General features: G+C 31.6%; 1 protein-coding gene across 10 annotated transcripts in view; it reads right to left on the bottom strand.

The window, feature by feature from the left end:
• The window catches only part of LOC118745926 (E3 ubiquitin-protein ligase MARCHF8-like), a 25,388-nt gene extending 4,907 nt beyond the window's left edge, over positions 1-20,481 (bottom strand). Inside the window, exons 1-3 of one of the 10 annotated variants that reach the window (XM_036479580.1) lie at positions 20,410-20,468; positions 19,314-19,339; positions 17,343-17,555 (exon numbers count right to left, since the gene is read on the bottom strand). In XM_036479580.1, the coding sequence (XP_036335473.1) occupies positions 17,343-17,434 (92 nt within the window). In that variant the 5' untranslated portion in view covers positions 17,435-17,555; positions 19,314-19,339; positions 20,410-20,468. The other 9 variants (XM_036479581.1, XM_036479582.1, XM_036479583.1 and 6 more) reach the window with 9 other exon arrangements.
• Positions 20,482-21,414: the final 933 nt, after the last annotated feature.

The raw sequence follows: 21,414 nt of genomic DNA, 5'->3' as shown, positions 1-21,414 counted from the left end.
ATGAAGATGAAGATGAAGATGAAGATGAAGATGAAGATGAAGATGAATATGTACATGAACATGAACATGACATGAACATGAACATGAAAATGAACATGAACATGAACATGAACATGAACATGAACATGAACATGAAAATGAACATGAACATGAACTTGAACATGAACATGAACATGAACATGAAGGTGTAGATAAACATAACCATAAACATTAAAAGCGATAGAGACAAAGATAGAGAGGAAGATAGTGATAGGGATAAAAAGGAAATACAACTGAAGAATGTGCGATGTTATATTGTGATGTGTTATGCTACATATGTTATGTTATTGAATCTAATGCTATTCTATGTTATGTTATGCTAAGTACTAAGCTAAACTCCCCTCCACTTAACCCATTCCAACAAATTTTATTTCAGCTCAATTCAACTCACATAAACTATCCTTAATTTTAGCGGTTGAATTTCAACCGCTGGGCGAACACTAGTTAAAATAATTCAACGATATTAATAGATTGGTGCACGCATATATGCGTAAAATATATATATATACTATATATATGGGAAAATCTAAAATATAGGTACACTCCAAAAAAATTTTATTTTTAAATTTGTGAGCACACCTATGTTTTATATATCATATTATTCGTATTATCTTAATAAATCGATTAATATAAGTGTAATTGATTTACATAAAGTGCTTCAAAAGTTAGACGAGGAATAAACATCAAATAGAAAACAAAAGAATAAGCTGGGTTCAAATTACGTTGTTCAAGTTGTAAATTTTGAGCAAAGATTTTGAGAGTTGCAGTCACTTAATTGAAACGTTCTAAATTCAATGGCATCCCCGTTTTACCAGATTGGCTCCGGTTTTCGAGATAACGGTATTTGAAAATTTGATTAAATTTTAACTATTTTATAAAAGACTCCCTCAGTTTTGAAGTTATTTTACTAAAATTTTGCACATAACGGTTTTTTAATATTAGCTTAATTATTCCTTAAAATTATCCAAATGCGTGCACTTTAACGTATAGCTCCAATAAAATTGATTACTCAGATATGTGTTTTTGCGCTATAACTCTAACTTCATATCTGAATAATAAATTGTATGCGTGCTATATGTTAAAGTTAACCTATACTAAAATTTACCTGTTTAATTGGAGGAGTTATAACGCAAAACAACGTCTCTGGACAATCAGTTGTATGGGAGCTAGATTTTAGAGTGAACCGATGATTTTATGAGATAGTGAAGGAAATATTAAAATACAAGCGTGTGCAAAATTTTAGTAAAATACAAGAAGGAGCATAATTAAAAGTACTAAATCGGGGGAAAATTGTGAAATGTGGAGTAACAGACTTTGAGTTACTTGCCATTTCGTTATTTTTTGATGCACATTTTTCTTACCAACTACATATGAAGTATACAGTGCTAAATGCCCATTAAATTTCAAATCAGAGTATGGTGTGCTTCAAAAGTTATGACATAATGAAGTTTGCCCCTCTTAAATATTACATAAAAAATTCACTTGTTTTCATTATTTTTTTTAACTGAAACACCTATAATTTAAAAGTTATGCAGCAAATTGATCCAAATTTTTTGAGGCTTCAAGTATACGTCAATGAATTATATCCAAAAGCAACCAGCTTGATATAGTTTCCAACAGTGAAAATAAATCTAATTAACACCAAAGTTACCCGTTTTTTAGATTTGCCCATATGCATATACATATGTATATACATACATACGAAAATATTTTGAAGAAGATTGCCATTTGGAATATACTTGAGGTATATGAAGGGGATTGCCACCTGTTTAAAACATTCAACATTCAAATTATTTAATAAGATAAGTTATTTATTACAATATACATACGTATCAATAAAAAGGATTTTGAAAAAGCCTCATTTCTTAACCAGAAGTATGAGGGTTGCCAACTGTTTAAAAAGCCAAGCTCAATATGAATTAAATCATAATATGCGTGGCAACACAAGAGGTTTAAGACTGTTTAATTTGAAAAAATAAATAAAATTAAATTAAAACAACTCCTAACTAAGGACTAATCTCCTTTGTTTTTGGCTTAGTTTAAATATGTTGCGCTTTATTGAAATAAATTACACTTACGCAGAAATTTCGTACACTCGGCGAAGCGGGTGAGGGCAAACTAGTTTCCATTAAAAAATGTATAAAAATTAAATAAACAAAAATATGTGAAGTCAAAACTGATCAAAATATATAATTCTTATTGTATTGTGAATATAAAAAACAAGTTGGAAAAACCCTGATGGCAGCTAGGCTTGTATGTTTAGAAGATTGATGCCCTTTCTAACGAACGGATAACCAAAATGCCTGGCCCATCTAAGCCAGTGCTCCGGTACTCAACATTAAGTTACCTTGTAGCTTGCTGTCAAGTATTGAAGAGTGTCAAAACACTAATTGATGATTTTAAGTAATGAAGGTAATCATCCTACAAATCGGAGAGGTCCCTGATGGCCGCTTGTCTGAAAAGATAACTAATAAACCGCTTGTCAAACCCCATTTCAATTTGATTATGGTTATGCTTTAGAGCACCAAACTAAGGCCGCTTCACACAGGTTAATTCATTATCTCATTCTCATTGGCGCACAGTGGGAAATATCATCAGAAAAAATTCTTGACGCGGCGCTGGAATAACCGTATTAGTGTATTTTTTTATTTAATTTGCTTTAAATATCTTAAATTTCATGAGTCTGAGGAGATAATTTAATATTTTTATTAGAAACTTACTAGGCTTTTTTCTTTATTATTATTGCTTTATTATTTTACCATTACTTATTTTATAAAATCATATAAATATTTAAAGTAAAAACCTTCGACGGCAAAATAATAAACGAACAAACCAATACCGCATCGGATGTTATATTCGTACCCTTAAAATTAATTTACGAGAAAAAGAAAAATTACAACAAAACAACAGGCATGGACACTCCGAACACACCACAAAGTACTTCCAGGGAAAAAATCACCGACTTTTACCTACCTGCAGGCAAAAACTATACAGCGACAACATAACGCGTGTTAATATCGAGACAGCGAAAATTAACCTATTACCGCAAAATGCGCAAAGAGTTTTTGTATGAAATATGAGCAGAAAAGCGTGTTACTTAGGTGTACGCGGCGTATGATAACATTATTTCGTGCTCAATTTTCAGACCAATAATCTTGCGCATTTTTATTTGACCACTCATTATTTCGTATTTATCCATCGATTTTCTTCATCAGTAACTTGATTTTTGTTTTTTTTTGTAACAGAACAGGCTTTAGTACAAATGCAAAAATTTGGCACAGAACCTGTTTTTTTTTTTAATTTTTTTTCTGTTAAAGTTTGATTTTTTTTATTTTTTCATTAAAAAATAAAAAAAAAAGCTGGAGTGATTAATTAATTTGTCAGAAACTATAAGCCCTATCATCGGAAAGTGATGTATATACGGTTTATGGAGAATTTCATTTGCCGTATTTTAATTAAGATTTGTAAATTGGTTCGTAAGATATACGTAATTAAAAGGAACCAACTTTTGCTTTAAGCTGAATAACGGTAAAAAAATTAACTCGATTTTCGGCATTACCGAGCAATTCTACATGGGAATTGGATAGTGGCATCCACAGAACATTTTTGCTGTAAACCAGTGTTTTTAGCCACTTGAAACTTGCACATTATCAAACTAAAATTGAATGGGATATAACACCGCATACTCAAAAAAAAATCTAGCACTTCCGAGGAAAAATTTGTAGTTTTCCTGCAGGAAATGTGACTAGTTTGCAGCTAACTATTAACTAACTAGCAGTTGACTAGTAGTAAATATTTATTAACTATTTACTTTGGCCGTAACTACCCTGCAGTGAAAAATTATCAATTGTTAAAACTAACCAACTTATAGTTAGCTTTTTGGCGAGATTTCGATTAATACCTCACTTTTAATTAGCTATGACAAAACCAACTTAAAGTGAATTGTAAAGTCGTGCAGGAGTCATGCAGACGCAATCGGGAGTTGGTTTTCTTTACAAGTTTCTATTAAATATCCTCATACAAAAATTACTTTCAATACACTTTTTTTCTGAACTTCGCAGATTCTTTTTCATATTCAGGACAAATAAAAGGAAGATCGAAATTTTATACTATCATTTTGAAGTTATGTCTGACAGTGTTCGAATATGGGGCCACCCAGAGCAGAATATGTAAACAAATATGAAATGTAATAAAATAAAGTAAAGAAATAAGTAAATAAAAAAGTAAAAAAACAAAAATATATTTTGTTTTTCTTATTGATATTTTAAGTCCAAAAGTAGTTAGTTACAAGTTAGTTGACATGTAATGTAGAGGTATCCAGGGCGGCCATCGCCCCACAAAAGTAGTTAGCTTTTTTCGAACAAAATACACAGTTAATAGTTAGCACTAGTGTTCGCGTAAACAGACTAAAGTTAGGTATAAGCTAACGTCACTCCCTGCAGGGTAACTACCTTTTCAGGGCAATGACCGCAAAATAGTGATCCCTCGTTTCCTCTGTATTATATGTCAACTAACTTGTAGTTAACTACTTTTGGACATGAACTATCAATAAAAAAAGATTTTTTTTTCAATTTTTTATATTTTCAAATATTTTTTTAATTTGACATTACATATTTGCATATTTGGTTACATTTTCTTTTGTAGGTGGTCCCACATTTGAATTCCATGAGACATAACATTAAAATAATAATGTAAAATTTCCATCTTTGTTTTGTATGTCCTGAATTCGAAAAATAATCTACGAAGTGCAGAAAAAAGTGTATTGGAAGTATTTTCTGTAGAAGGATATTTAATGGGAAGCTTGTAAAGGAAACAAACTCCCGATAACGTCTGCATGACTGCTGCACGACTTTACAACTAATTTAAAGCTAGTTTTGTCATAGATAATTAGAAGTTAGTTATTTATCAAAATCCCGCAAAAAATTAATTCATATTTTTTTCTTAAGGGTTTATGTGACATATATATATATGTATTTATATTATTAATATCACTTTGAAATGGAGTTGCTATTGATATGACCGCAAATGTAAGCAAGTAATAAGATTTTGCATAGTTATTTACAATCGCTTTCCCACCTGAGGCAAATACAAATTGTGTATTTAACACACTGAGTGAATTCTTAATGCCGCAAATATTTATATTTACGTTCTACATAAGTTTAGACCATACACTTTATTTATGGTTGTTGGAAATAATGATAAAGAAAATATGGTGAATGAGTTGAGACTGAAAAAAAAAAAACGAATAAACGAAACTCCTTTGCATTGCTGGCTCATATAGCTAATACTAAGCGAAAAACGTGACACTTTTGTAAATGACAATCAATGAGCGAGCAATCAAAGCACCAAGTACATACTTACATGCATATGTACTTGCGTATACAATATTTATGGGTAAGTGGGAAGAAATCGTATGTACTTGTTTAATTGCGTGAGAGTGCTTACCGCACGTTCGTTTTCAAATTGCAAACATGTTGACAGCACACCAACAAATAGCAAGTTATTAAAAAAAATTTAAGTGCTACATACTTAACGTCATATAGATCTATCTATATATATACATATGTATGTATGTATTAGAGGGCTGCATGAATTCATTCTATCCAAACAGAGTACAGTAGATTTGAATATTTTACTTCGCATACAAAACACCCAGCGTTTGGAATTTTGTAAGTTATGAATATACATTGGCTGCGTTTCTTTATACATTCCGGATAATCCCATTTCACAGCCGGAATAAACAGAATGCGTTTGAAATATACGTTGACATATCATCAGGAACGTTCTAAAGAATAAGTAAACAAAAAAGTTTATTCCAAACGTTCAGAATGAATAAAGAAATGCAGCCATTTTGTTTTAAATTTTCTACCTTCAAATGGAAGAATGTGAATGAATGAATGGAAAACATTCAAATCATAAACTCATTTCGGTAAATGTTTTTTCTACAAACAAATTTGTTCGTATTGTAATAGGAGCGCAGCAATACATACATACATACATATATATGTTTGTACATATGTGCACAGAAAAACTATTTTTTGGATATTCTTACAAAAAATTGTCATTTATTTCAATTAAATTAATATTTACTTTGTTTGAATATTGTAATCTCGACACATATATCAGAACAGGTATTCGCTCCAACTCAAAAAAATGTGAAGCCAAAATCATTCATTCGTTTTGTAAATGAATAATTCATACTTAGACCGTTTTGAATGAATTCATGCAGCCCTCTAGAGTGTATGTATATAGTACATATGCAAATGCATATGTATATGCTTAGATATATTAAATTACATCTATGTATGCGCATAGAGCAGCTGTTTTCTTCGACATATTTTTTCCTGTTTGCCTTATTCATACACACTTTAGCGTGTTTACGCTGACTTAAGTGATAAACGAAGTCAAACCCATATTTGTGTTTATTGTATATGCATAAATATATAAGTATTTACATGTTTTATTTATGCGACTGACATACGTATGTATGTATCTATATACATATTTAGATACAATTGTGTGATGCTAATTGCAACTTTAACATCTAGAATATAAATACTTTTTACAGAACCTAAGAAAAAACCAATGCATGCATACATATACATATACATACTATGCGTCCAACGTACCAAGTATATATTCGGATTATAATGACCAGACATAATTTTTATGCTAGTCAGAATTTATGAAATTGAATTTGAAGCAACAAAAAATCGGCTTCAGCCTGGCATACATATAGTCGATTATCTGACCGGAAACGTTACAGTCGTACGCATTTTTTTATAATATCAATCAATTGTCTATTAAAAACAGAAAAAAACTGTTTTTTATGTGATATGATTGGACATGGTCACTTCTGCATTTCTGTAAAAAAATGGCATCGGGAAATTCGATGTGTAAACATCAGTGTACGCATTGATAAAGCATTAGGCGATAAATAGGTTAGGTTAGAAATTATAAAAGAATAAATTAACATTAATTTATTTTCATTTGATTAATTTTATCGGCACAAGTACACGACTTTTTCATAGCCAGTAGTCCTGAAGTGGTTTTAAAAAATTCATGAATATGTCAAGAAAGAATCTTGAACCAGTCTTGAAACGGCGAGACCGTAGTACCTTAAGCGTATCAAAACGGTCCCAAACTAGTCCTGAAATGGTTCTAAGCTTGTACCGAAATGGTACTGAAATAGTCGTGAGCTATCGTGTAGTGGATCTGAATTATCCTTAATCCTTAAACTGTCCTGAAATAGTGGCCGACTAGGCTCGAAATGGTCCTGAAATAAGGAAAAGATCTCGAACAAGTCTTGGAACGATCTCGGAATGGTTTCTTATTAGTCCCAAAATTATTCCGCACTAGTCCCAAAATGGTCCTGAACTAATACCGATATGCTCCTGAACTTGTTCCAGAATGATCTCGATCGAAATAGGCCAAAAATGGTCCTTAAATAGTTGTGAAAATGATATAGAACAAGTCCCGAAATAGTCGTGAACAGTTCCCGAAACGGTCCTAAAATCATCTAGAACTAGTCCAGTAAGAGTCTTAAACGACGGCCTGAAATAGCCCTGAACTAATCGAGAAATTTTCATTTGTACACACAAGAAGCAGTTACTAATTTTCTGCTAGGTTACACAAGAAGCAATGACAAACTTTCTGTCGAGAATTATGATGTGTACACACCAAACGAGTTTAATAATTCCTTTGGTATCAAAGTTATAGGCAAGCGAATGTGTACTGGCCACTTTACACTATTTGGAAATTTATTGGTGGATTATGTCAGAAAGTTTTAAATTTCCGCGAACTGGGTGAACGCATACTGCTAGTTTTTCAGTGTGAAATATGCAATGACGTTTGAATATATCCAATCAGTTTAAATTTTAGGTTTTTGACAACTTTACACACAAAATTTGCGTCACCAAAATTTATTTAGGTGCATACTTCATTGGTTTCCGAGAAGTTCGCAAAAATGTGTGGATCAGCGAGTTCTGTAGTCCGCGAAATTTCCTTCGGCTTGAGATTTACCATCTTTCAAAAATATCAAAAACTTGCATAAAATCTTATTATGGTGACGTATGATAAGGTCAGCGCAAAGAACGACAACCGACACTTTTGCTCATCGTGATGTGTAATAATGTCAATTAACACGTGCGTTTGAAAGAGAAATAACGTCAATGGACTTTGTTTTTACCCATCACGATGAGAAATGGTGCCAATTGACGTTATTTCTTTTGACCTTATTACATGGCACCCGTATTATAGGCCAATTTCAAAAATTAATTTAAAGTTTTACAAACTTTTCTTTCGCAGGCTGTTTACCGGCCGCCGTACAAAGTTGTTTAAGGTATAAATTATAGAAATTTTTTCCTAAGAGCGGTCGCCCCTCGACAGTCAATGGTTTATGGCCGAGTATATATATGTACATGTGCTATAAAAAGCTTCTCACAAAAACCATTGGGGGTGCGGATGCGGCCATCAGCTAGTATAGCACCCCCTTTGAAAGTGATATTGTTTGCCACTTATGTTTAATTATTTATTTTTAAGAATTTAAGAATTTTTAATTAAAATACAGTTCATTCTCTAACAAAACTCATATAAACCCAAGTTTAAAAACTTTTTAAAAGACTACAAAATAATGCAAAAAATTTTCATCCAAATTTCAAACTTTTTTCTCAGAAGTGCTAGAGTTTTTCTAAGTACACAGATTTATTTGTCGCACTTGCTTCCATATAACGAATAAACAAAATTATATATATTATATTTTTATATGGAAGAAACCCGCAACACCTCCGGCGAAAAAAATTCTAAAAAATCAACGGTAATTTTTAGCCACTTGAAACTTGCACATTATTAGACTAAAATTGAATGGACTATGAAACTGTGTACTCAGAAAAATTCTAGCACTTTTGAGAAAAAAGTTTGAAATTTTGAATGAAAATTTGTTGCATTATTTTGTATTTTTGTTTTATTTTAAGTTTTAAAATTGGGTTTATATGAGTTTTGTTAGAGAATGAAATGTATTTTAATTAAAAGTTTCTAAAAATAAATAAATGAACTTGAGGGGCAAACAATATCACTTTGAAATGGGGGTGCTATTGTATTGGCCAATACTGTACGTACAGTAGAATTGCATTTTTTCCTTAGCCATCACACATACATATGTACATACGTATATCAGTAGCTTATCACTTTAAATGAGTGTCCCTATTACTCATATGGCGATAACAAAAACTGCTAATTTTAGTGATCATTGAATATAAATAAAATTAATTCAAACAGACATGCAAACGTAAACGAAAGCTTAATAAATTACCAGAATCAAACTCTGGCATTAGCTACCGCTATTGCACATTGCACAGTAATGGTTGGTTGAATACAGAAAATTGAGAATACATACTTGTGTAATGTTCATTATACATTACTGATAACACCAGAAATGTGATCTGACTTTAAAACAAAGTATGTATCTATAAAATACTTGATTGCCTTTCAAATGAAACACCCGGCCTGAGTCGAAAAAGAATCAAGCTAATCTTATGGTGTTTTCGTGTCTATCAAAAAAATGGCGCATTTTGATTTACCCTTTCTCTTTTCGTGTTTGAAAGAGCTAACGATCTCAATTGAGCTATGGGCTTGGCATCAGGTTTGCCACTGACGAAAAAAAATATTTACCATCCACTTGAAAAAGATCTACCAAATCTGGGAAATATCTACCAATAACTTTTTTATAATTATTTTAATAAAAACTACAGTTTTGTTATTTTCTAATCTAATTTAATTAAAGCTATAGTTTTTTTAATTTTTTTTTTGTTATTTCAATAAGAATTAAAATTGCCTTTAAGAACTTTTTATTTAACTAGTTATCTATTTGAGTCATATTATTGGCATATTCTCAGTTTCCTTCACCCAAAAGCGGAAGTGATGAAACTAAAGGCAACAATGAAACTTCATTACTTGAAAAATTTCAACTCGAGTTGTTATAGACAAATACAGTGACTCAAAAAAAGTGAATTTTTTAATATTCGCAATATTTTTCGAGTAAAATTGTTTTATTGCTTTAACTAAATCCATAAAAATCGAGGATTCAAACTATATACAACATATAGAAAAATTAAAAAAATGTTCGTCTAAATTTCGAATTTTTTACTCTGAATTTTTAGAACAATTTAAGGTATGGAGTTTTAAAGCAAATACTATTTGAGTATAGCAAACAATGTGCTGCTTAAAATTTCCGTTGATAAAAAATGGCGTTGATTTAATTTTTTTTGCGAACAATCATAGCGCGTAATTACATACCTGTCAATTTTTTCTTTATATTTAAATAATCATTTAAAATATTTAGGCAATCAAAAGCTCCTCGGGATTCCAGTAAAATTAGTTTTGAATGGAGCACGATATGTTCGCCTTATATCGAGATACATTTACACGTATTTAATTATATAAGAAGAATGTAAAGAAATTTATAATATATTTAAAGATAACTACGAAAAGTTAATCACGGACGGAAAGTTCATCAAAAATCTACCAAAATGGAAAAAATTTACCTTTTTACCAATCCAAATTTTTTCTACCAATTTTGGTAACAATTTACCAAAGTGGCAACCCTGCTTGGCGTCCTATTTTTATTCAAGTATCTGTGCTGGTGTATTTTCTCTATGAAGTAGAGAAGGGAACACAAATATTGGTTGAGAACAGAGAAATACTTTCTTTTTCAGGTTTAAAATGCATACTTACTGTTAGTTTACAATAAAAGTTTTCTTCTAAAAATATAAAATTGAAATCTTATCTCATCTTAAGCCATTTTGATGGCATATGAAATAACATAACGAACACACTCAAATTATAAGTGAAAATAATTATAACGAGGCCTACGCCTTTAAATACATAAATACTACGTAAGTATGTGTGTATGTAAAAGCAATTTAAAATCGCGATATGAGTAAATTCAAGTGGACAGGGAATTTTTTGAAACTCTTACCCTCCACATATGTATGTACGTGTCCTTGGACCGCATTGTAAACCTATGTATGTATGTATGTATAAGAAAGAGGGGTTGATACAACATGGTTTAAAAAAAGTAGGCTCTGCTGATGGCACATAAAAAATTAAATGAATACTAAATATTTACAAGCAAATATGTAAATATTTATTTCGCAAAGCTAATCAACAATAGATCAAAAGGGCAAACACAATATTGTAGGCCTGATTATTCTGCATTTCAGCACAATTCGTCGCAGTTAAGAATATTCGCTTATTGATAGTTTGCATCACAGCAAATATAACACCGTGCTACAAAATTTAACTATTTTTGTCTGATTTTTTTAAGGACCTTAAAGTTTTAACAAGCATATAAGAGATATATGTACATACATCCTTACTATTATTATAAATCCGAATTTGTTTTATATATGTACCTACACTAGGCTACAATTTAAAGTACATGTGTGTTTTCATGAAAAATTTTTTGACGTCTGTCAAGATAGCACTACACTTTTCGAAACTGGAAAAGTTAACTACGGCATTAATTGTAGTGTTTTTGTTGTAAATTTGTTGCGGAAAGAAAAAATTTGTAGCTCTCCTTTTTTTTAATTATGGTATGCAGTGTTAACTTGACACCATAAGTATACCTAGGCGATAGAATTGAGATATCCAATATGTTACTATGCCGTTAATTGTAGCTTTTGACTTTAAAATTTGTTGTGAAAGGAAAAAAATTGTAGCAACACAAATTTATAACAAAAAAGCTGCAATTAATGCCGTTTTAACATTTTCAATATCTCCTATTCTATCGGTGTCAAGTTAGCACTACATACCATATTTTTTAAAAATTGAGAGCTACAAATTTTTTCTTTCCACAACAAAATTTACAAAAAAAAAACACTACAATTAATGCCATAGTTAGCTTTTCCAATTTCGAAAAGTGTAGTTCTAACTTGACAGACGCGCAAAAGTCAGCTGTTAATTGTTATCAATTGGCTATTTAAAAGTTGATCAACAGGCCAATCATAGGTAATTAATATTTTACACCCTTACATTCATGTAAATGAACATTTCAATTGTGCAATAGCAATATTGTAACACTTTTTTACCTTTAGTTAAGAAAAGGTAAGTGATTAGGATCCATATTCTTGGCCAATGTGTGAGGAGGGTTTTACCCCTTTTTGTTTTTCGACGCAATTTTCGTAGTTTAGTCACGAATACAACCGAGCCTCTAGGTCTGGGAATTGAGAACTGGCTAGGATTTCCTATTTTAATATGTAGTTTTATTACATAACATATTTTTAAATTACAATAAAGAGTAGAAAAATTAAATTATTTACAATAAGTAATTGCATTATTATGCAAAGAGTGAAAAACTAATTAGCGTGTATTGACCAGACAGCATTAATATTAAATAGGCAACGTCTAATTGAATTACTAGTTCACTTCACTTTGTCAAAGATGCACAATCAATTTTGGTGATACATACATACATATATACATACATGCATAAATATGTAAATATATAGATACTATGTATAAGGACAGGTTCCCGGCCGGAAATAAATCTCGATTTTGGACAGGCGCTGGTCAGCTTCCGTCTAATGCACTGTCGAATTACTAATGAGAATTCCCATATATATAAAATGTAAGACTCTGCCTTTTTTGTAATTTTAGAGATTACCATAATACAAAAAAGAAGGTAGTTTCATTGCAATACCTAGTCCTCAATAATCATTTATTAATTGTAAAACAAAAAATATTTACAAAATTAAAAGGAAATTTGTCTTCGATATGCGCAATAACGCAAATTGAAATTCATGATATGATAAATATTATAGTTATGGATGATAGGAGGTACTCCCGATTGAACTGGCACTCAGAGTCTGGAAGTAAGTAGTGCGTTAAGTGCAGCTTGGTCGTCATGTAAACTCCTTCCGCTCCACCTATTTTCCACCACGTAGTCCATATCCTTGAGGATTGCAAATACCTCAGCCTGGAAGCCCGAAGCATACTTGTCAAGAGAAAAGTTAATCTTATCCCCATTAACTCCGATAAAGACCTCAGATCCTGACCCAGATTCAGTTTTGGAGCAATAAGTGAATATTCGATCTGCCTCTCAGTCTTATACCAACATCCGTTTCTTTTTAGTCTGCAGGTGGTCTTTAAGGCTTCCCCACGTATGAAGACACAAAGTGACGGTAAGTGCAGCAGCGCATCAAGAGAAACGCCACGTGTTGTAGAGAAATCTTTCGTACCGCACACGGTAGTAGTTCTTTGAAGTTTTGAAGCAGACTTCCCACGCCCTTGATTGAGAATCCATACATCATACCACTGACGCATAGCTAATTATGGGTCTGATCATAGAGGTATAAATCCAGAGGATTCCCTATGGTGACACACCCCCCGCTTTCCGAAAGACCAGTTTACATTGCCAAAATGCTGCGCATTCTTTAGAGGTTTTGTGTTCCTCGTTAGATTTCCACGATAGTTTTGTATCCACAGTTACTTATAGATACTTCACTTCCGGAAAATTGTGACTCTTTTCATTGTGAGGGCAATGAGACCATTCAACCTTCTCCGAATCCTGGTTTCGAACTATGCTTTAATGACGAAATATCTAACAATACATCTTCTTCGGACTATTTAACAAAAAAAAAAGTTTTATTATGTAAATTTATTTATTTTGTTTAAAAAACAGCTTTTTAATAAATAAATGTTTCAAAACTAGATTTTATTTTATTTCTTCATCTCTGCGCATCGACATTATTCAAAGGATCTTTTAAATGCTTCAGAAAAACGTTCAAATTTGATTATCGAACACATCAAACTTCATCGCAATCTGCTCGTTATGCACTAGCAATTTTCATTTTTGCTGAAGCTGCTATAAAACCAATCGAGTGTTGCCTTGAGACGCTGTTTGTGAATTTGTTGTGAAAAAATAATGCCGAATTAAGTATGAAAACTACTCTTAGTAGTTAGACATTTTATGAACCACTATTCTAGATTTGGTTCTTCCGGACTACTCTCTATGTGGACAAATTATTTCTTTTGTTTTCCTGTAGCCAACCGAATATTTCTCGGTTTCCGAAATATTCGCACAAATGTATTTTCGGTCAGCCAACGTGATGTCTCGCTGAGTACATAAGTATTTTATTTGTATAAAAATTGTCGCTTTTCCATTAAACAAAGCGTTGAAAGTGAAATTGCTGTAATTTTTTTTTAAGCAAAAATTTTAGTAATTAAAGAGCCCCTAGGGCTTAAGGGGTATTTCGACTATATTTATTATGATTTTTTTTATTGCGTTCTTCCCGACTACGATATTATTGTCAGAAATATTTAAATACACACGCAATCTTATCTGCAAACTAAAATATGCAATAAACAAAGAAATGAAGGTTTGAAGCCGACAAGAATGACATACAGGCTTCGCAAAGTAATAAACAACCATAATTATTTATATGGCAAATTGTTAATATTTCCTTCATTTCTGCTTGAATGCATCACAATGAGATGTTTTCTTCAAACAGATAAAGGCATGCAGATATATTTTGACATATGTACATATGTATAAATACGTTTGTACTTCACGCTTTTAACTAAACGATTTCAGGAAACCCTTGTCTTTGAAAGTTATATTGGCAGATCTTCCAATAGCGCGACCATTCGAATGCAGACGGTAAGGTTTGTCAACTAAAGTCATATAAAAGAAAAAATCCCAGTAAACGTGTCCATGTGTGTCTGGTGGAAAGCTAAATTTGAAACGTGTCATTATTATTTGACGTACTTTTCCTGAATCAGACTCTGGCCATTCCATACAGAATAAAACATAGTATCCAGCTTTCAAGAAACACAAAAACTCATATAAAAAACGATCAAGAAACGTTTTCAGCCGATACTGGCCCGATTTTTCTGAGTACTTTCACACTAGCAGCGACATGACGCAGCCACGTGTGTCAAGTTAGCACTACACTTTTCGAATTTGGAAAAGTTAACTACGGCATTAATTGTAGTGTTTTTGTTGTGGAAAAAAATGTGTAGCTCTCGTTTTTTAAGAAAAAATGGTATGTAGTGCTAACTTGACACCATACACCTAGTCGATAGAATTGAGAAATGCAATATGTTACTACGCCATTAATTGTAGCTTTTAACTTTAAAATTTGTTGTGGAAAGAAAAAATTTGTAGCTTTCGTTTTTCTGGAAATAATTGAGTTGACCCTTTTTCGAACAAAATTTAGTATGTAGTGCTAACTTTACACCATGCACCATTGTCGACAGAATTGAGATATTGAAAAGGTTACAACGGCACGTACCATTGTCGACAGAATTGACACATGACAACATGGTGTGATAGCTATTGCCATTGCCGTGTAAAACTGGACAGTTGAAAGCATTGCTTGGGTATTGAGCTAGAACTGGTACTGTCGGCGGTCTAGTTCTAGGCTAGTCAGATTTGATTTTCTGCAGGGTATGTTTGAACACTCCCTGATGAAAATCTGACTAGCTCAGAACTAGCGTAGAACTAGACCCTTTGCCGTTACTAGTTCTAGCTCAATATCCAAGCAATGCTTTCAACTGACCAGTTTTACACGGCGATGTCATTGGTGGAGGCAATTGTCGCCCAGTGCATTACTTTGCAACCAGTTTTTAACCGGTTTTTGACAGTTTTTCTTTTATAAGAAAACGTATTTGAGATTCGATTTTTGGATATTTTTTTCGATTTTTCTTTTCTTGTACAGATTCCATTTTTGTTACATATTTTATTAAAAAAAAAAAAATATTGTAAGCTGCACGCAATAATTTGAATTCATTAAATTTGAAAGCTCACAACTGCCTCCACCGCGATTTGAACTTGCGACCAACGTTGGTTGAGTCCGAGGTCATCTCGCTGAGCTACTTTCGTATTGTACGAGTGTACGAGGTTAAAGTTTAAAGCCACAATTAATGGCATAGTAACATACTGGATATCTCAATTCTATCGACTAGGTGTATGGTGTCAAGTTAGCACTACATACCATTTTTTCTTAAAAAACGAGAGCTACAAATTTTTTCTTTCTACAACAAATTTACAACAAAAACACTACAATTAATGCCGTATTTAACTTTTCCAATTTCGAAATGTGTAGTGCTAACTTGACACACGTCTAATCTAGGCCAAAAGCTAACTACGTACCAAATTTTAAGCAAATCGGACCATAACTACGATCTTTTCGAATAGATCGGTCCCTGGTCCACTTCCCGGAAAAAAAATATTCTATATTGTAATCTGCGCAAAAACCTACCTACACACCAAATTTTAAGCAAATCGGACGATAAATACGATTTTTTCGAATAGGTCGGTCCCTGGTCCACTTTCCGGAAAAAAAAGCATCCTATGTGCTAATCTAGGCAAAAAGCTACCTAGGTAGCAAATTTTAAGCAAATCGGACCGTAAATACGATTTTTTCGAATAGATGGGTCCCTGGTCCATTTCCATGTTATCTCAATGGATTTTCGAATATCGAAAAATTCACAAACATGGAAACTTCAAAATGCGATATCTCAGTGAAAAATAAAGATATTTAAGCAAACTCAACGGCATTTAAAAGAGGAAGACTTATACTTTAAAATACCATGTTTACTTTTTTATGAAGAGCAAAATCTGCGTAGCTACATAACCTCAAAAATGGGCAAAAACAGCGTTTTTGCACTTTTAGGTTAGGATATCTCAAAATCCTGACGTGATAGAGCAATTTAAACCCCGGATTCGGATTCTACGCAAAAAATTACTTCGAAAATGCCCCTACACTTTCCTAGAACAAAACGTTGTTGACCTGTGTAATTAATCGCCCGATCTTAGACTGCAGCGCATTTGTTTGAATCAATACATTGATATATCATGAAAAAAACCGTATTATGTGCGTTTTTATTGTTTCCCGTCTTCGGTGTTAATTTTTATTTTGGCATTTTATGTTATGTGTGGCAGCACCGATATTTCAGTTCAGTTGGTGTACAAAGCAAAAAGTGAGGTTTAATTATACATTTTTTACAACTTTAAATGCAAATTACTTAAAAACTATAAGCCTATGGAGAGAATTTAATGCCCTGTAAGAATATGCAAAGAAACAAATTTTATCTCAAACGGTTAAATAGTTATAACATTTTTAATGCCCACCAACACCTTTTAAACTTGGAATAAACATTTTTCCAAATCGGAGAATTTTCTTCTTGTTAAGGCCATAAATTGGTTAGCTTAGTTAATTTGGATCAGCCTAATGTATGTATGTACATAGTACACAAGTAGAAAGTATTTGATATTTGCTTTCTTTAGAGGAAGTGTTATTTACCTGACATTAGCATAGTGATGTCCTGAGCCGGTGCCAGTGCTCCAATCAACGTGTTCTATTTCTGATGATGTTTTCGTATTATCACAATGCATTCTGCTATTTTATTTTCTTTATTTCAATTGCGGAATATCTCATTAAATATATTTTCTTTTGTTATAGCACTAATTATATTTTTAATATTTTCGCTTGCGTTGATTCATGAACACTCAATCTCTACATATGCATATATTTATGTACATACATTCCTGAACACTCAATATCTACATACATATGTACAGTTGTCAACAAAATAATAGGAGTGCGATATTTTGACCAGTTTTGGCTATTTGTCTTTTGTTAATTTTATGTTTATTATTTTTTTATAAATATCTAGGTACTTAAACAACAAACAGCATATAAATTCAGATTTCAAACTTTGTACAAGAATTATACAAACTCCGCAAATTTTCAGCCAAATTTCAAACTTTTTAATCAGAATCTTTAGAAAACATAGTGGTTTGCAGTTTTGTAGCCCATTTAGTCCTAGTACAATAAAGTGCAATTTTCAAGCTGCTAAAAAATTTCGTTGATTTTTGGCATTTTTTTTATTTGCAGACAGTGTCTTCCATATAAAAGAAAATTGTATGGAAAAACCGTGAAACACCTTCAACCAAAACAATTTTAAAAAATTAACGGGATTTTTTAGCAACTTGTAACCTGCACTTTAGTTGTACTCAATTTACTAGAATTAAATGGGCTACTGAGCTGCATACCACAATTTATTATAAAGATTCTGATAAAAGGTTTGAAATTTGAATGAAAATTTGCGAAGTTTTTAAGTTTGTAGTGTTTTTTGTATAATCAGCTACACTTTTATAAAACATAATAAACATTAAATAAACAAAAGACAAATAGCCGAAACTGGTCAAAATATCGCACTCCTATTATTTTGTGGACAACTGTATATACTTACATATGAGCCGATCAGTGCATACATCGATTAACTCCTTTTTCTAAAAAAATCTTAAATTTAAGTGTCAAAGCACTTAGTATAGTCATAACTTATTACCTTTATAATAACTTTATATAAAATAAAATAGTACATAATATTTATAACATTATTTGTTTGATTTAATAATATAAATGGAATATTAAAAAATAATGTACATTTGATCGCATCTCCCAACTTTTGGTTGCTGGAGTTAATCAATTTGTGCACTGAACAGCTTATATGTACATATATATCATCAATTTATTTCACAAAGGCCCTAACTAACGATTTTTTATTTTACAGAAGCAAAAAACGTTATAAAATAAGTATCCAAAATAGGGAGATTCTGTAACCAGCGAAATTTTCGAATCGCTATCGCACTTTTTGACGCAAAAACATTTATATCATGCGTCAAAAAGTGCGATAGCGATCCGAAAATTGTCGCTAACTGTTTACAGAATCTCGCTCCAGGTAGGGCTTTTTAAAAAGGGGCATGTAGCTCCGGTATTTTTGGTAATAACACTTCAAAATTTTTTATTTTTGATGGTGTGTTTTAACACATCCTACCAAAATCTGTGAAAAACGCAGTTTCGAAAAAAAAGTGTTGGATAAGGCCTTTGTAATTACATAAGTATGGAGTTTCGAACACTTTTTTGGAAACTGCGTTTTCCACAGATTTTGGTGGGATATATTAAAATACAACTTCCTTAAAAATTTGAACGTGTTAGTACCAAAAACAAGAGTTATGCCACTTTTTAAAATGCCCTATGCGTATGTATGATTAGATTTTCATGAGGTTTTTAACACCTGCTTGGTTATCAGGTTATGTGGTTAAAAATTAATTTGTGTACTTTATTGTTGTAAACTGAATAAAAAATATAACCACATAACCTGATAACCAGGCAAGTGTGAACAACCTCTATTATTTGCTACTCCTGTAAAGTAAAAAAATTGCTGGTTAGGGATTTTGTGAATTAAGGTGACGATAGGTATGTTATTACTTTTGGATGATGGTGATTTTTCTCCTCTGATTAAATGTAAGGTTTACTATTTATGTACATTTTTAATTATAAAGGCATATTTTTTCGGACCCAATTAGATGTCAGAAGAAATATTTTATTAACCTTAATAAAAAAATAATTTACTTCGCTAAGGAATGGGAATATCAGATTCACTTTTCAACTTAATTTCGCATTTTTATTACAATTGCAGTTAATGAAAATAAAAACACCAGCAGATATTTTACTTATAAAATCACAAGTATGTCCATTCTACATATTTAAAATTATGATTCACGAGCTGCACCACTTTTTGTCCACACGAAAATCATAAAGCAAGTTCGCAAAGAAAAACAAAGAAGGTGATATACAATTCAAAAGAGTGCAGCATGTGGAAGGACCACTGTAAATAAAAGACAAACGAAATAAAAAACACAACAAAATTGCAGGAATGTCAAATAAAAGGAAAAACGCAAACATTTCGGCCCCATCAGCATTTCCGAATTTCGAAATTTAATGATGCAGCAATGGATGTTAAATTGTTTTATTTATTACATGCAAATGTTTATCTTCGTTTTGCTGCTGATATGCTAAGAAAAACGCTTTACTATCAGCAAAAATGTGGCATAGGGCCAATTTGCAACAGAATAAAGTCGTCTACTTCCAAAGTATGTGAAGGCTATTCTACGTTACGATTTTTGATTTCACAGCAAATTTTACGATCACCAAAATTTAGTGCACACCCATATTTGTACATATGTAAGTACAAGCTTCGATTATACACTTGCAACCAAATATTTAAGTGTAGGTCTACACAAATAACTGAAAATATCCTACACTTTTAGAATATTTTATAAGAAATTTTTAACACTCGATTTCTTATCCACTTGGTATTTTTCCTTTCTTCCTAATCACTGAACAGGATTGTTTCGAACACCGAAAAGGTCGACATTCTATTCATAGAAACTATGCCAGTCTTCATTACACAAGCACTAAACTGCGCTGCATTTATTAACACGGTTACACTTTAGGTTATCGATATTTTGCCAAGTAGCATTAAATTTTTATTTTTTAAAAACATAGCACAAAAGAAAATTACCGTCCCGACACAAATGCAAAACAATTTCTACGAGTTGAGCTGCGAAATCCGAACGAACGAGGAGAACAGTGGTGTATGACAGACTGCAAGCAGTGTTGCCAGAAAGTTTGGTATTCGCAGAGCTCTAAACTCTTCTGCTTACGATTTCTCTTCGAAGTTTAATTTCAAACTACTCTTAAATAGTATGCTAAATTAGTTATTAATTTATATTTTATTTTTTTGCCAAATAGTCTATATGAAATGTTTATTTTCTATATTAATATATAAATAAATAAATAAAATCTTCCAAGTTGTAAAATCTACAAAAAACCATAGAAGGTTACTGAAACTAGAAAAAAATCGGAACAAATGCAGTTGGAATCGATGGAGATGATTGAGCTGAGTATAACGGTATCCTTCTTTTTTTTGGGCAAACAACAACAACAAAAATTATCAAAGGCTAAATTTCAAAATAGCAATTTTTGAAATCAAGATTTCTTAAAAACGAATGAATTTCTTTCTCTTTATTGAAGATTTCATAACAAAAAAAAACTTATTTTTTTAATTAAATTTTATTAATTTTATAAAACCATCACATTTTATTAATAAATAAGTAAAAATAACAAGTTCATGAATTCATAACAGTTTTACTTGACTAGTTCACAAAACAAACGAGTATTTTCATTTGTATTTTTATAACCATGTTAAAAATATTACAAGGTAAAATCATTGAGAGGCAGTCTGACGTTTGGCAGCAATATAATTTAAAAATTTTAACTCACATTTTCGTTTTTAATCTCAAACAACAACTATTGGGAACCATTTCATTTTATTATTTTCAATTTTATATCATTTTAAAATGTTTGCAAACGTCAGAAAAAAATCATGGCCGACGAATTGAGAAAATGATTTTACCTTCTAATGTTTTTATCATGTTTATAACTACATATTATTATATATGAGTAATAACGAAAAATGCATAGAACTGTAAAGATATGCAGGTACGACATATGTAATTAATTTAAG

Source organism: Rhagoletis pomonella, unplaced genomic scaffold (genome assembly GCF_013731165.1).
Source record: "Rhagoletis pomonella isolate Grant_MI unplaced genomic scaffold, Rhpom_1.0 Rhpom_scaffold_00010, whole genome shotgun sequence".
Classification (NCBI taxonomy): domain Eukaryota; kingdom Metazoa; phylum Arthropoda; class Insecta; order Diptera; family Tephritidae; genus Rhagoletis; species Rhagoletis pomonella.
Note: the sequence above shows the minus strand (reverse complement) of the source record. Positions and strands in the feature narration are given on the sequence as shown.